At 35.1% G+C, this 17,877-nt stretch overlaps 2 protein-coding genes across 2 annotated transcripts; both read left to right on the forward strand.

Annotated features, from left to right (window-relative positions):
* Positions 1 to 13,381: 13,381 nt before the first annotated feature.
* Positions 13,382 to 15,336, forward strand: NRPE5 (Eukaryotic rpb5 RNA polymerase subunit family protein). The gene is made up of 4 exons (XM_079003325.1): positions 13,382 to 13,878; positions 14,505 to 14,681; positions 14,823 to 14,936; positions 15,009 to 15,336. The coding sequence occupies exons 1-4, from the start codon at positions 13,582 to 13,584 to the stop codon at positions 15,132 to 15,134; spliced, it is 714 nt and encodes a 237-aa protein (XP_078859451.1). The 5' UTR covers positions 13,382 to 13,581; the 3' UTR covers positions 15,135 to 15,336.
* A 222-nt stretch (positions 15,337 to 15,558) lies between these two features.
* Positions 15,559 to 17,136, forward strand: LOC145055042 (UPF0481 protein At3g47200-like). Its single transcript, XM_079003324.1, has one exon. It carries the CDS (start codon positions 15,656 to 15,658, stop codon positions 17,009 to 17,011), a length of 1,356 nt encoding a protein of 451 aa, XP_078859450.1. The 5' UTR covers positions 15,559 to 15,655; the 3' UTR covers positions 17,012 to 17,136.
* The last annotated feature ends 741 nt before the right edge of the window (positions 17,137 to 17,877 follow it).

A 17,877-nucleotide genomic window follows, 5' to 3' on the forward strand; every position in this document is an offset into this window, starting at 1 on the left:
CAACCTAAGGCCTCCACCTCCTGGAAATGACCTAACGTCCGGAATATATACTTGTTAAATTATGGCCACCAAGAAGTGGTTAAGAGGCACTACGTCAAGGTCTTCATGGATATCCTATATTCTCCAAGTCAACTCAATGATCGCGAAGTTTCTATTTACCACGTCGTGGTGGTTGGATTTCATATTTTATCCCAAACACAAAACTCGTCCGAGATTTTTTCTATTTTTCAGATCATTTTGAATGCCCTTAATTGGAGTTGTGAGTCATGACATATGGCCATAATATTGATGAGGGGTTAAGCTGCCAACAACATCCTTTTTGTGTCTTTTTCAGCTAGGTTTTCCTCCTTTTGCAGCCCAACTCCCATTTTAACAATAATTGAACATTTTCAAGCATATTAAGTATCATATATCTAAAAATATAACATTATAATCAAATATATTAAGATAATGGCCTAAAATATATAGTTAAATAAGGTCATATCAAAATACCTCACACTTATCTTTTGTTAGTCCTCAAGTAAACTAGATTGTTATTATGCTATATCAAAACTTTTCCTACCAACATCACATAGAATAACCCATTTTGAATTCGCAAATTATGTCTCGTCTCAACACATATATTTGTGTCTAGACCCTAACTACATCCCAAGTCCTAAATACTTATAATCCTCATAAACGTTCACCACTTATTTTGAACAACATTCATTTCTGCATCCCTCCAAATACATCCTCAGAAAACTTTCTTAACCTCTAGGTAATTTTTTTAAGTTTCCAAGCATACATATGTTAAAATAACCTATAAAGAAAAATTACAAATCAAATAAGCCCTTGGAAAATTTCCTTATTCTTCACTTCTTCATGATCTCTATTGTTTGCAAACTTTTATCCACTCAACAACTTTTGACAACTTTTTTTTCCACAACTGTTTTCATTTTTTTATTCTTTTTTCCATATCTCACTTTTTTCTCTCAATCTAAAACCTAAAAGAAAACATATGCTTACGCAAGAGAAAATTAACCTCAACCCTTATTGGTTAAAGGTATGAGTCTAAAGTGCAATGAATACATAAGTTTTCATGGATTCATTTTAAGTACACGATGCAAAACATATTATATCCCTCAAACTACATAAGTTCCCGTTTTTGTCTGATGATTTCACTAGAACTGGGAAGCCACAAATATACTATAACATATAAGCTAAACAAACCTTTAAATTCGCATCAAATTATCCCACACAACAGTAGAAAACTTAGTTCTAACACAAGCAAAATTTTATATTTTCTAGAATTTTCTAAATTAGACCATTTTTTCAATTCTATATTTTCTTTCATTTTTTTAAATCTAGCATATATATATATATATATATATATATATATATATATATATATATATATATTTCATTCTTGCATGCTATTTTCCTTTTTAAATTCCTTAACCCATTTTTAAATTATATAATGCCCTCATCGTATAAAAACAATCAAAAGCCAATAAAATAAAAGAAGGAGAAAAGGAACAAACCCACCTTGGTTATGTAGTTGCGAGATCAAATGATTATTGTGTGTAGCTTATCGATACTAAGCTTGACTTTCTCGGTTAGAACATTCCTAGAACTGAACGTCCTTGTCGAAGTTGGTGGACTCTTGGCATAAAGGTAGGCGAACAACTAATCTTTATAGCTCGAAAATTTGACTGAGGCGTTGCCACGTCGTGGCAAGTTGTTGGCCACGACATGCTCCATATAAAAAACTGGAACTCAATCGCAAGAAAATCATTATTACAATGCATAGTGAGAATTGGAGCGTTGTGGTCTTCAAATGTTAGGAAAGTAGTCGCGATGTAATAAGAAGTCGCGTCTCGAGGTAGCTAGGCTCGCGTTGTGTAACACCCGGTCCATGGTACGTATTTAATTCAAGTATTTTTTATGTTTTGCCATGGGACTCAGTGAGTTGGAGGCCCAACTCTTCGGGTAGACTCGACTTTGGACGCGGAGGTTTAGTGACCTACTCGACGAGTTGGGGGACCGACTCGACGAGTAGAAGTTGTCTGGAGGAAACCGTAATGTTAGGGTTTGCATCCTATTTAAACATCTTATTCTGCCTCAACCCAACCCCCATCATCCCTCCCAACTCAGAGAAACCCTAAATCGAAATCCTAAGCCCCTTTTGAGCATTCTTGAGCTTTTTGGTGACTTTTATGTGCATTTGAAGTTGGAAGAGAAGAAGAAAGCTTGGGAGTTCAAGTGGAAGCTAGTAGATCTAGAGGTTTTGCTTCATTCTCAGTTCATTCAAGGTAAAAAGCTTGAACCTTGACCATCTATCTCATAGATCTTGTTTTGGGGCTATTTTCTACCTTTTCTTAGCTTTTGAGAGGCTATACTCGGATTTGTATGTATATGTGGAGTTGCACTTAAGATATGGAACAATTGAGGGTTCCCATGGCATAAAGGTGCCAACTTTATGGCCTTGGGAGACCCATGCAACATATAAATCCCTTTTTATGGCTTTTTTAGCCAAAGGCCCCATGCATAGACATCAAGTTTATAGCTTTACGTGTAAAATGGACCCTAGGAGGCCAAATCTATGGTTTTGATGCATTAAGACCCATTATAATCGACTGAATAGTTTTGGACAAAGAGGGACTCGGCGAGTCAGATCACATTTTCCCCAAATGCCTTCTGGAAATGGTTTGTGGTTGAGTGGAAAGAACACTTAGCCTGTTAGGAGTTTGTTATGGACTTGAAGATCGAAGGACTCGACGAGTTCAAGGAGGAACTCGGCGAGTTCAAGGCAATGTCCCAACCACATGAAGACGGACTCGACAAGTTCAAGGATGAACTCGGCGAGTCGTAAACTGAACACCTTCATATGGATGAAGATGAACTCGACGAGTTCAAGGACGAACTTGGCGAGTCGGTTGAAGATAGTTCGATGTGTTGTTGAAGGCGAACTTGTCGAGCTCTTGCTAGACTTGACGAGTAGGGACAGGATTATGGCATTTTAAGGTCATGGGGACTCTGCGAGTTGGTGGACCAACTCGGCGAGTCGAGTCAACCAGATGTTGACTTTGACCAAGGTTTTGACCTTGACTTTGACTGGGATTTGAGTCACCCTTGTAAGGGTTATGAGTATGAATTGGTAACATAGAAAAGTTGTCGTATAGGGATCGAGGAGTCGAGAAGAGTTGTTTTCCATACTGAGGACAACGCATACACTACACGACATTGAGGTGGGTTACCTTCCAGTAGAAGTGGGTCTAAGGCACCAAGGCTGACCCACTAGTAGTTGATTATAGCAGAGATGATTATGTATGTAATAATTGTCTAGTTGCTATTACTAGATGTGTTCTATGTGTCAGTATGATATGTTCTATGTGCTAGAGGTAGTAGGAAGGGGAATAGTCCCTGATTTGGTCGTTAGGACCAAAGGGTAGGTTGGACACCCCATACATGACTGGCAGCATGATTATGATATGTATTATTATGTGATAGTAGTATGGGGTGAATACTCCATGTAACCGGGTGAGATAGACCGAATGGTAGGCAGGCACCCCAGAGTGGCCTGACACAGGTACGTCAGCACCCTAGAATGGCTTGACATAGGTAGGTCGGCACCCCAAAATGGCTTGACACGGGTAGGTCGGGCACCCTAGAATTGCCCGACAATATGTATGGTTGTATGGTATGCGATATGATGGGGGAACTCACAAAGCTTTGTGCTTACCGTTTTTAGTTTTGCTTTCAGGTACCTCTTCAACTAAGGGGAAGGTGTTGGCAGGGTAGCAGTGCATCGCACACATATGATTTCCGCTTTGAGAACCCTGGGATTGTACTCTGACATTTTACTACTTGATGTATGGTTTTCGAGACTTGTGATTTGTGACTTGATGTTTTGAAATGATACCAACGATGTTTTCCGTAAACTATTTTTATAAGTAATGTAATTAAACAAAAAAAATTTGGGTCTCGATTTTGGGATGTTACATGTTGTGTCTTCATGAAAATCTAAATTTTTCATCACTGAATGAATCGACCAAGCTGGACGTAGCTAACTTTTCGACCTGTCCCTCGTATCAGTTCTTCCTATATGTAGCATTGGTAGCTCAGTTGACTCGTTGATTTTTGCTCCACATCGATTGTATACCACACACTTATTTTTGTGTCACGCCTGTTCCTTTTCTTCTCACAATACTCCACCCCACGCTTGCATTTTTTTCAATCATCAATTTCTTACCTGGAAATCTCTTGTAACAAAAATAAATCATCAAAATCACTTTTATTTAAAATAAAACTAAAAATAAAAATTAAAAAATAAAAATGAAAAGAAAAGAAAATGCAAACTAATTTAAAAGTCGGGTTGCCTCTCGATAAGTGCTTCTTTTTGTGCGAGTTTTGAGTTGGACTCTCAACTTAATAAACTATTAATCTACTCATTGTCAATCCATCGGTTTCATTTAATATTATTTTAAGAGCAATTCATGAAATTTAACTTTTTGTTTCAGAAATCAGCCAATTGAATTTGAATCTTTAAAATCCAAGAATGTTGACAACGGTTGTAACCAGTTGGACACTCATTAGAAATTAATTGCACATCATAACTTTCTCCAAAGTTGGAATCATCAGCCCATGCTTCGAAACACAAACCGGTAAAACAAGGGTCCACGCTGTGGTAATGATCATACCACGACATGGTTCTTGCATTTCAGCATGTTGTTGTTCTTCGTCCGAGTCTTCTGCTAGCAAACTCTCCAGCTCATCCAAATCTTTTTCTGGATCGAATAGATCATCAATTGCCTGCAACTCACGCTAAAGAATAGCATCAGTCTTATCCTATTAAATAAAAAAAATAAAAACTAAACTATAAACAAAATTTAATCAACAAATAAAAATTTGAACTAAACGCAACTGTTCCCCGGAAACAACGGCAAAAACTTGATGCGTTTTATTTGTACTAGTTTTTATTTATAAAGTCCTATCTAATCTCAACTAGTCTTAAACACAAATAGACAATGTACCTAGTCGTGAAGTAGGTGTGGTAAGAAAGGGTGTTGAACACAAGGAACGTGATGGTTTAGATCAAATAACTCAAATGTTAATTAAATTAATAATAGTAAAGTAAAAGGTGGTTTTGTGTAAACTAAATTAAACTAATTTTAACACTTAATTAATCAACAAAACTAAAGAAGTAATTGAAAACAATAAATAAGAAGTACTTTCACTAGAATAAGAATGCCCTAAGTTTTTATGTTTGATTTAATAGAGTGCAATGGATTAATGAATTGATTACTGAGTTGTAATATGACTAGTTATCTTGATCGGATTTTTCTAGTACTAACAAGTTACACAATGATCATGAAATTAGTGAACACATAATTTATTAAATATATTCGAACTATGAACAATATGATCTAGTGATTTCTCGTCAATGATCATGACAATCAATCTAAGAATAACATGTATATCTAATGCTCTCTAACATAATCAAAGTCACCGATTAATATTATCTAACCCTACACATATGATCAAAATCCTAGTCATACAAACCTAATGATCATAGATTAATATGATTCAAGTACATCAAGATAGAATGATCATCTAATCCTAATGATACTCAACAACAAACAATAAAAATCATAACTTTAACATGAAAGGTAAAGAAATCAATCGAACACAAGTAAAACAATATTCAATTAATCCTACTAACCAAATCAAAGCATATCAACAAGGGTTTATCAATATCTAGTGAAATTTAAGGTTATATACCATATTCAGTAAACTAAAGCAGTCATCACCAAAAGAATGCAAGACATGACCATCAAGCAAACCTGAAATGAAATCTCGATACAATAGCGCTTGAATCTTCAAATCCTTACTCCAATTGAATCTCTAGCTTCAAAATCGAGCCATGGAGGGTTTTCCTCATGAATAATCGTAGCCCTAAGGCCTCGGTCTCCTAGGAATGACCAAATGTATGTAATATATATACTTTCCAAATTCTGGCCACCACGACGTGGTTAAAAGGCACCACGTCGTGGTCTTCATGGATATCACATATTCTCTAATTCAACTCAATGGTCACGAAGTTTTCATTTACCACGTCGTGGTGGTGGTTGGATTTAATATTTTAGCACAAACACAAAAGTTATCCATTTTTTTCTAGTTTTCAGATCATTTTGAATGGCCTTAATCAGAGTTACGAGTCATGAGTTATGGCCAAACTACTGATGAGGGGTCAAGCTACCAGCAACATCCTTTTTGTGTCTTTTTTTTCAACTCTGTTTTCATCCTTTTGCATCCCAACTCCCATTTTAACTGTAACTGAACATTTTCAAGCATATTAAGTATCATATATCTCTAAAAATATAACATTTTAATCAAATATATTAAGATAATACCCTAAAATATATAGTTAAATATGGATGAGCATATGGACCAGGGAACCGGCCGGAACCGGTCCGGTCGGGACCAGGACGTTAGTTTTGTGGATTTTTTGAACCGGAAACCGGTAGGAACGGAATCGGTAGAACCGGAAAAAACCAGAACCGTATGATGCTATTTTTCGATGAACGGTTCCAACATTTGAAGACACGCCAAGAACCGGTAGGAACCGGGAACCAGTAGAACCGTCGGGTCGGTTCAGTTCTTGATTTCGGTCGAAGCCAGTTCCCGGTTCCGGCCGGTTCGGTCCTTTTGCTCATCCCTATAGTTAAATAAGGTCATATTAAAATACCCCACATTTATCTTTTTCTTGTCCTCAATCAAACTAGATTGTTATTATGCTATATCAAACTAGATGTTTAGACCCTAATTACTTCCCAAACCCTAAATATTCACAATCCTCATAAACATTCCCCACTTATTTTGAACAACACTCATTTCTGTATCCCCCTGAATACGTCCACAAAAAACTTTCTTAACCTCAAGGTAATTTTTGTTAAGTTCCTAAGCATACATATGATAAAATAACCTAGAAAGAATAATTATAAATCACATAATCCATTGGCAATTTTTCTTCACTTCTTCAAGATCTTCATACTTTGCAAACTTTTTTTGACAACTTTTTTTTTCTTTTTTTCCATAACTTTTTTCATTTTTTTTTCTTTTTTCCAGATCTTGCTTTTTCTCTCAAACTAAAACCTAAAAGAAAAGCATATGCTTACGCAAATGAATTTAACCTCAACCCTTATTGATTAAAGGTATTAGTCTAAAGTGCAATGTCTACATAAGCTTTTCTGGATACATTTCAAGTACACGATGCAACACATATTATGTCCCTCAAACTACACAAATTCATGTTTTTGTCTCATGATTTCACTGGGACTGAGAAACCACAAATATACTATAACATATAAGATAAACAAAACCTTTAAATTTACATTAAATTATCCCACACAACACTAGCAAACTTAGTTCTAACACAAGCAAAATTTTAAATTTTCTAGATTTTTCTAAATTAGACCATTTTTTCAAGTCTACGTATTTTTTTTCATTTTTTTAAATCTAGCATATATATTTTTATTTCAATCTATCGTGCTATTTTCCTTTTTCATTTCCCTACCACACGTTAAAATTATACAATGCCCTCATTGTATAAAAACAATTAAAATCTTATAAAATAAAAGAGGGATAAAAGGAACAAACTCGCCTTGGTTATGTAGTCGCGAGATCGGATGACTGTCGGGGTAGCTTATCGATATTAAGCTTGACTTTGTCCGTTGGGACACTCCTGTAACTCGATAATCGTTGATGAAATTAGTGGACTCTTGACATAAAGTTAGGAGGACAACTAATCTTCATCACTTGAAAATTTGACTGGGGCGTTGCCACGTCACGGCAAGTTGTTGGCCACAACGTGGTCCTTGTAAAAACTGCAACTCAATCACAAGAAAATCATTGTTACAATGCATAGTGAGAATTGGCACGTCGCGGTCGTTAAATATCATGAAAGTAGTCGCGATGTAATAAGAAGTCGTGTCTCGAGGTAGCTAGGCTTGCATTGTGTCTTTGCAAAAATCTAAATTCTTCATCGCTGAATGAATCGACCAATATGGAAGTAGCTAATTTCTCGACTTGTCCCTCATATTAGGACATCTCATATGTGGCATTGGTAACTCAATAGACTCCTTGGTTTATTCTCCACATCAATTGTATACTGTAGCATCCATAAAAATCATGCAAAATTTAAGCTTTTAAAACCGTCAATTATTACAAACTTGTTTTCAAAATGGTTCTACATCATAGTATCCCAGAAACAAAGTCAGAAACTGTGAGGAGCTGTACGATCATTCCTTTGCCTTCCCGCAATCATCCGAGGTACCTGAAACCAAAACTGAAACTGTAAGCCCGAAGCTTAGTGAGTTCCCCCAAAATAACCATACACATAACAGTATACATATAATCACAAACAACATACTATGGGTCCAGTCAACCATCGGGTTGGAATACCCCAGGCCCTCAATCATCAGGTTGAAATGTCAGCATACTATCGGTTCAATCATTCTCGGGATGGAATACCCCAGGCCCACAACCATCAGGTTGGAATGCCCACATACTACGAGTCCAATCATCCTCGGGATGGAATACTCACGGCCAAAATCATCAGGCTGGAATGACCAGGTATATTAGCTTTCGCACAAAGCAGATAATCCTCAACCACCAATCAAACACATTCACATATAACATATAATCACATAACAATCTATAGATAGATAAACCAATCTAACGGATCATAACAACATAATAACATCCTATCTACCAGGATATTGATCTAACAAATCATAATAGCATAATATCATCCTATCTACCAGGATACTGATCTAACATATCATACTAGCATATCATATCAGGATAATAATCTAAAAGGGCCAGCCTTGGTGCCTTTGACCCTTGAGTATAGCAGATCATACTAGCATATCAATGTTGAACTGAAGTGATATGCTCAAACTCTCAATCACAACTACGGGCCCCACTACCTATATTTTCCATAAGACCACTTCCATAAATTTCTAATTTACTAAAATACCCCAGAAGTCAAACTGGTCAATCCTTGGTCAAAGTCGAAGTCAACTGTCAAGGTCAATAGTCCATGTTGACCCAACATGTCGAGTGCAGCTCGCTGACTCGTCGAGTCCTTCCATAACTCGAGAAATCGTGAAATCGCCAGTTGACTCGTCGAGTTTCCAGACAACTCGTCGAGTCCATGCGTGTCCACAAGTCGAGAAAACCCTAACTGACTCATCGAGTCGTCTTGCTGACTTGCCGAGTTCATGCAGAAACCTTCAAAGGCTAATCTTCGTCGGACGCGCCTAGTTGGCCATGCGACTCGAAGAGTCCCTTCAGTCCTTTCTTCATTCAGATGTTTATAAGCCACCTCAAAGCTCCATATTACATATCTAAGCTCCTAGGGCATACTTCCTACGTAAAGTTGCAAACTTTACGTACATGCAAGGTGCTAAGGGCCAAAATCAAGCTAAAGAAGAGGTTTTAGGTGAGGAAAAAGCATTATCTTGCTAAAGGCTGAAGCTTTATGACTATAAGGACCAAGATGAGACTAGATCTGAAGTTGCAACTTCATATCATGCCTAACACCTGAAATGAATCACTAACATGCTAAAATAGCCCTAATCTCAATCATGGAGAGATCTAGCTAGAAGGGAGTCAAGGTAACGACTTGTTACCTTCAAAGTGATGCTAAGATGGAGTAGAATCCAGATCGACAACTTTTCCTTGCTCCAAGCTCCTTGGTCTTCAAGCTCTTCTCACCAAGATCCACCTTCTAAGCTTAATAACACACAAATATAGAGGGTAAATACGATTTAGGGATTCTGAGCTCAAGGGGGGCTGTAAGGGAGGCTAATGACCCTTTAAATAGGGTGCAAAACCCTGGGAATTAGGGTTTCATCCTCCAGTTCCAACTCGTCGAGTTGGTCACTTAAGACACACGGCCAAATTCGTTCTTACTCGATGAGTCAGGGCATCCAACTCGTCGAGTAGACATTTCAAAATAAATAAAAGACTATAAAGTTTATACCTGAGAGTCAGGGTGTTACATATACCCCACACTTATTTGTGTGACATGCCTCTTTCTTTTTTCTCGTAATGCTCCACCCCACGTTTGCATTTTTGCCCATCATCAATTTCTTAGCTAGAAATCTCTTGCAACAAAAATAAGAATCATCAAAATCACTTTTATTCAAAAAAAAAAATTAAAAATAAAAACAAGAGAAAATGCAAACTAATTTAAAAGTCGGGTTGCTTCCCGATAAACCCTTCTTTTTGTGCGAGTCTTGAGCTAGACCCTCAGCTTAATAAACTATTAATCTACTCATTGTCGATCCATTCATTACATTAAATATTATTTTTAGACCGATTCTTAAAATTTGACAGTTTGTTTCAGAAATCAGCCAATCGGGTTTGAATCCATAAAATGCAAGAATGTTGACAAGGGTGGGAACCAATTGGACACTCATTGGAAATGGATCATACATCAGAACTTTCTCCAAACTTGGAATCATCACTCCATGCTTCGAAACACAAACCAGTAAAACATGGGTCCACGTGGTGGTAATGATCACACCACGACGTGGCTCCTGCATTTCAGCATGTTCTTGTTCTTCGTCCGAGTTTTTTGCTAGCAACCTCTCCAGCTCCTCCAAATCTTTTTCTGGATCAAATAGATCATCAAGTGCCTGCAACTCACACTCTAGAATAACATCAATCGTATCCATTAAAAATAAAAAAATTAATAAAAAATCAAAACTAAACTATAAACAAAAATTAATCAACAAATAAAAATTATGAACTAAATGCAACCGTACCCTGGGAACGACGCCAAAAACTTGATGTGTTTTATTTGTACTAGTTTTTTATTTATAAATTCCTATCTAATCTCAACTAGACTTAAACACAAAATAGGCAGTGTACCTAGTCGTGAAGTAATATAGGTGTGGTAAGAAAGGGTGTCGAACACAGGGAACATGATAGTTTAGATCAAATAATTAAAATGTTAATTAAACTAATTATAGTAAAGTAAATGGTGTTTTTGTGTAAACTAAATTAAACTAATTTTAACATTTAATTAATTAAAGAAACTAAAGAACTAAATAGAAACAATAAATAAGAAGTACTTCAAGTAGAATATGAATCCCCCATGTTTTTATGTTTGATTATTAGAAGTGTAAGGGATAAATGAATTGGTTACCGAATTGTAATATGAGTAGTTATATTGATCGAATTTTGCTAGCACTACCAAGTAACACAATGATCGTGCAATTTATGAACACGTAATTAATTAAATATATTCGAACTATGAACGATATGATTTAGTGATTTCTCGTCAACAATCATGACAATCAATCTAAGCATACCATGTATATCTAATGCTCCCTAACACAATCAAAGTCACTAATTAATGTTATCTAACCCTAGGCTTATGATCAAAGTCCTAATCATACAAAACTAATGATCATAGATTCATATGATTCAAGTACATCAAGATAAAATGATCATCTAATCCTAATAATACTCAACAACAAACAATAAAAATCATAATTGTAACATGAAAGGTAAAGCAATTAATCGAACCTATGTAAAAACCAAATTCAATTAATCCTACTAACGAAATCAAAGCATATTAACAAGGGTTCATCAATATATAGTGTAAGTAAAGGTTTTACACCGTATTCAATAAACTACAGCAGAAAAACATCACCAAAAGAATGCAAGATGTGATCATAAAGCAAACCCGAAGTGAAATATCAATACAATAACGCTTGAATCTTCAAATCCTTGCTCCAATTGAATCTCTAACATCAAAATTGATCATCAAAGGTTTTTTCCTCATGAATAATCAAAGTCCTAAGGCTCCACCTCTTGGAAATGACCTAAATTCCGAAATATATATACTTGCCAAATTCTGGCCACCACGACGTGGTTAAGAGGCACCACGTCGTGGTCTTCATGGACATCCCTTATTTTCCAAGTTAGCTCAATGATCGCAAAGTTTCAATTTACCACGTCATGGTGGTTGAATTTCACGTTTTAGCCCAAACACAAAAGTCTTCTAGAATTTTTCTTGTTTTCAGATCATTTTGAATGACCTTAATCGGAGTTACGAGTCATGAGTTATGACCAAAATATTGATGAGGGGTCAAGTTGCCATCAATATTATTTTTGTGTACTTTTCAGCACCATTTTTCTCATTTTGCATTACAACTCTCATTTTAACTTTACTTGAATATTTTCAAATATATTAAATATCATATATCTAAAAATGTAACATTTTAATCATGACCTCAAATAGATAGTTAAATAAGGTCCTATCAATAATATAAATTACTATATATATATATATATATATATATATATATGTATGTATATATATATATATATATATAAATGTTAAGCAAATAATTCTTTAAAAAATTAATTAATAATAACAATAACTATAAATACCATTGAAACATATATTATTTATAAATAATTTAGGCGTAGAAATTATTGAAATGAATGAAATTATATAGTTTTAATAGATGTCTGTCTTATCGTGTGTATATATATATATATATATATATATATATATATATATATATATATATATATATATATATATATATATATATAAAAGGCATTTTTTCTTTTGCATTTGAAACTCTATATTTTTCAAATAATAATTAACAATTGATTAATAATATTAAACAATGTTTGGTATTTGAAGTAATTACAATGATAGAAATTTAAATGTTAAGCAAATAATTCTTTAAAAAATTAATTAATAATAACAATAACTATAAATACCATTGAAACATATATTATTTATAAATAATTTAGGCGTAGAAATTATTGAAATAAATGAAATTATATAGTTTTAATAGATGTCTGTCTTATCGTGTATATATATATATATATATATATATATATATATATATATATATATATATATATATATATATAAATGTTCAAATGAGAACCAAAAAAAGTTAAGAACCGTAAAAACCTCTAATTTTAGATGTTTATAAAGGGTTTAAGGTGTTTATATAGGGATTAGAGTTTAGGGTTTACGGTTACCCTAAACTCTTTATAAACATTTAAAGTTAGAGGTTCTTACGGTTCTTAACCTTTTTTTGTTCTCATTTGAACCACTCCCTATATATATATATATATATATATATATATATATATTAAAATAATTAATGTTTTATATTAATTTAACATAAAAATATTGTATATCAAAGTGAACTCAATGCTATTGTTTGTAAAATATATAAAATATATATTTATAAATATTTAAATGATATAGTTGTATTTTACATAAACATTTATTTTATGTACTATAAATATTTTAATTATATAGTTGTATTATGCTATTCACCAGAACTACCTTGTTAATGTCAAGGGCAACAAGTTGATCGTAAAAACCCTCTCGAGTCTCGACGTTCGAATTCGCTGTTTGCACCCACCACAATCGGTTTTCAGGAAACCCAACACTGACAAAGTGCACGAATTTCAAAGCAACGTGAATACCTACAACCAAAACACACAAATCCACAGGCCAAACCAAACTACCCACTTTAATTCTACAGAGAAATGGGCGAGAATGGAGCAGATGCCATGGAAACGGAGATGAGTAACGGCGGCGGAGGCGGAGGCGGAGGAGGAACAGGTAGGTGTTTGAGCAGCTTTGTTGACGAAGGTAGCACTGAGAGTCACAGATACTACCTTTCACGTAGAACACTGTTAGAGATGCTCAGAGACAGAGGGTACGATATCTCAAATTCGGAAATCGAGTTCACTCTCCAGCAGTTCCGGGACCTCCATGGTCAAGCTGTCGACGTTGACCGTCTTCGTATCAGCGCTTCTCATGTTTCTGATCCTGATAATAAGGTTTCTGACTACTCTCTCGAACCTTTCCCTAATTCTTTTCGAATCTTTTTTTGAAATCTAAAATGGGTTTGTTCTTTGACAATCAGAAGATAATCTTTCTCTATTTTGGGCGTCCGATTCTTGATTTTGTTAAAATCGTTTGTGATTTTGGAAATTCGCTTTCGTTCTGGTTTCTTGAATACATTATGTCACCAGCCGAATTAGGGAAATCGAATTGATTTATTCCACGATCTTAGAACCGATTGCATGGATTTTAGGACTTTGATGTTTGATTATTGCTTCGAAAATTAGAGGCAAATTTCCTTCCTTCCTCACAAAACAAACAAGAACACACACACACAAGGTGTATTCTTGAACAGGAAATTGATGCATGTCTTCTTTTTGCATTGAACTCAAATCAATATCGATGAAGATAACAAATGCTGCTGAAACGACAATCTTGGTGCTCCATTTGTAACAAAATCCATGTCAATTGAAATGTGAAATTAGGGCTTCGACCAAAAAAGACTGGTTATGTTGTTCTTCAATAGAAATGAAACCCACCAAGCAATTCAGTATACATGTTATTTGTTTACATTTTCAGACTGAAAGTTTGAAACTTTCTGCTTTGTTTTTCTTGATCACAGATTCTCGCTGTTTTCTGTGGGACGGGTGTGGTAAAAGTGAATGCCATCCGTTGGATTGCAACACAGATCATGAATAAGGAGAGTTTAAGCCGTTTGATAATTGTAGTCCAAAATCACATTACAAATCAGGCTATGAAAGCAGTGGATCTTTTTTCATTCAAGGTCGAAATATTCCAAGTAAGTGTCTTGTTGATTACCCATAAGGGCCCCACTTCTAGAACACTAAGTCATTCTTTCTTTCTTTCTTTTTTCTTCCATCAAGTGTTATCTATTACTTTTAAAGTGCGACTTATGATATTCAAATCTATGTTTCTACAGATAACAGATTTGCTTGTTAATATTACAAAGCATGTGTTGAAGCCAAGGCACAGGGTCATAACAGATGTAGAGAAAGCAAAACTTTTGAAGAAGTTCAATTTGAATGAGAAACAGGTCAGTGCAAGGTTTTTCATGATTGAAGGGCATTTTAGACATTTAATCATTCTTTGTTCCACACATTTCCAGCTTCCAAGAATGTCACAGAAAGATGCAATTGCTCAATACTATGGGCTTGAGAAGGGACAGGTGATTGAAGTGACCTACAATGGTGAAATAACTGGGCTTCATGTCACTTATCGTTGTATTTGGTGATCATCTTGCATCAGATTTGGTATTAATGTAGGGAGATTGTTTGTTTGTTTGTTTGTTTGTTTGTTTGTGTGTGTGTGTGTATGCTAATGATCTTTAATTCTAAGAACATAAAAGCTTTCTAGGTAGTAGTAGTAGTAGTTTGTGTGTTGAAAAATGTATGAGCATAAAGCACATTGTGCTGTTTAGAAGTTAATTTGGCTCATGTGATTCGGTTTTATTAAACAACACATAAAAAAAAAAAAAAGACATTGGAGAAAAAACTAAAAAGCATTCTAAAGGTACATTACATTTTTTTAATATAGTATCATGTTTACAGTTGTGTAGCCTCCACATGAAGCAAAGTTTCTGTAGATAAAAAACTATTCCTGTTTTGGTGCCACTCCCAAGTTCTTTTCTGACGGATTTTATCACGTATGAAGCTAAGCATATTTCAACCTTTAAAAAGAAACACATCTCATTAACGTTCATCACACTTATGATCCAAAACAACATCATCAGCATATTCTAAAAAAAATCGACAAATGGGAGAGGCTAATGGGCTTACATTAAGCATCGAAGATGATAGAAACACAAATGAAGAATGGTTTGGTTCGATCTTGAAAGCTAAGTTACCACCTTCTTGCACAACCCAAATTAACAAAGTTCCTATCATTCTAAAAGAGCACAAGGATGATGAAAAGTATTACGTGCCCAAAGTTGTCTCTCTTGGTCCATATCACCATGGGAGATCAACCCTCGAATCTGTTCAAGACTTCAAGCCACTCTTTACAAACAAGCTTGTGAAAGGGAACCATGAGTCACTCAACAGTTTGTATAACAAGCTTGCTGAAATGGTTCAGACATTGAAAGGGTATTACAACAATGAAGTTGATCGCTTCTCAGATGATGAGTTCACAAGGATGATGTTGCTTGATGGTTGTTTCATTTTGTATTTCATCGAATATATTTTCTTGAATAATGAAGTAGATTCAGTAGGGTTGAAAAGCCACCAGATTATGTTCGTCCAACAAGATATGTTCTTGCTAGAGAATCAAATTCCTTATCCAGTTCTAACTGAGGTGATGAAGTTTGTGCCAGATGAGATGTGGGATTCCAAGATACAAAGGTTTGTTGATGACAATATCTTGGCAACAGAAAGACGAAGAAGAGGATCTTGGAAAACTTCTCATAAACCAGTTGCAAATCATCCAATTCCATCTAGTATAAATCATCTTCTCGAGCTTTTGCAAACCAGGCTTACAAAAGAGAAATCTTTAGGTTCAAGAGCAAATGACAGGTATACTTTTCGTAATGTTAATGAGCTTATAGAAGTAGGGATTCGTTTTAAGCCGAGTAAAATCAGATCTCTAGCACATATCGATTTCTTTAAACATGGGTTTTGTGCAAACTTAGAACTCCCTCCGATCACTGTGGATGATGCCACAAAGCCGACGTTGTTAAACTTGATAGCTTACGAGATGTGCTCCAGTGATACAAATGCTTCATGGGTCACCTCATACATATGCCTTTTGGATTCTTTGATCGATCATTATGAGGATGTTAAAGTTCTTCGTAAAGCTGGGATTATTGACAACAGGCTTGGGAGCGACAAACAAGTTGCACTACTTTTCAACGAGTTAGGAACAGATCTTGTGCCCAATAGTTTTGCGTATTCGGATGCGAGGTTTGCAATTCAGAAGCATTATGAGAGTAAGAGGAATACATGGGCTAGCCAACTGAAGCATGAGTATATCAAGAGTCCTTGGGCATTTGTAGCACTTTTAGTTGGAGTTGTGGGTCTTTTTCTTAGTGGCGTTCAAGCTTACTTTAGTGTTTGGAGTAAGCCAAGCGTTTGCGACGGACTTTGTCAGGCTTTGAAGACGAATCATCACTTATGATCATCTCCTCAACTACTCCGGTTTCATCAAAATATTTCAAAAATTTTAGCATTTTTTCTTATTTTCCATTTGAAATAGGTTAATTTCTCTTTCTATTGGAGTCTTTGTATTTTATTTTGTTTTTTGAAAATTGTTTTAAATTACGATTCATATAAACACAATCAAAAGAAATGCAAATTTATATGGAACCAACACCTTACGTAAAATAAAGTAGTGAAAGCAAACCAACAAAAACACTAGGACTAAACGTGGTTCTACTAGTGAGTATAGATAATATACGTCCATATGGAACATGAAAGTATCTTTGTATTAATCTCAAAACCAAAGGAATATCACACAATGTTTTTGAATGAACAAGAAGAAAAGACATCTCGTTATGTCTCGTTGTTCCCTTGCCGCCAAACAACGGCGAACCTAAAACCAAAAATCAGGTGGTTCCTTATGTACATAAAATTGAAATAGGTAGGTCTTTTAGCAAAAATAGGTAGGTTTTCTTTAGCGAAAATACCATTTTTTTTCTATATATATTTGTTGTATTAAAAAAAAGTAGGTCCTAGGACATACCTTGTATAAGCATAGCTACGCCCCTGCCGCCAAAACACCAACAAGAATGACAAGCTCTTTAAAATGAATGCTACTTTTTGTTAGTTAACCTAGCGGTAAGGAGTGACCATCTTAAATGAAATGTCATGGGTTCAATTCTTTTAGGAGACATATGTGGTATTTAGAAGTATGTTAGTAATTTCTAAATGATGGAATAGTAATTTCTCTTCAAGTCTGTTAGCTGACAGTTAGTAGTTGTTCTCTATTTTCCTTGTACATATATTCATTCTTGTAGCTTGGTCATTTTCTAATGGAGAATACAG

This window comes from Lactuca serriola, chromosome 5 (assembly GCF_051521515.1).
Source record: "Lactuca serriola cultivar US96UC23 chromosome 5, Lser_US96UC23_V15, whole genome shotgun sequence".
In the NCBI taxonomy this organism is placed as follows: Eukaryota; Viridiplantae; Streptophyta; class Magnoliopsida; order Asterales; family Asteraceae; genus Lactuca; species Lactuca serriola.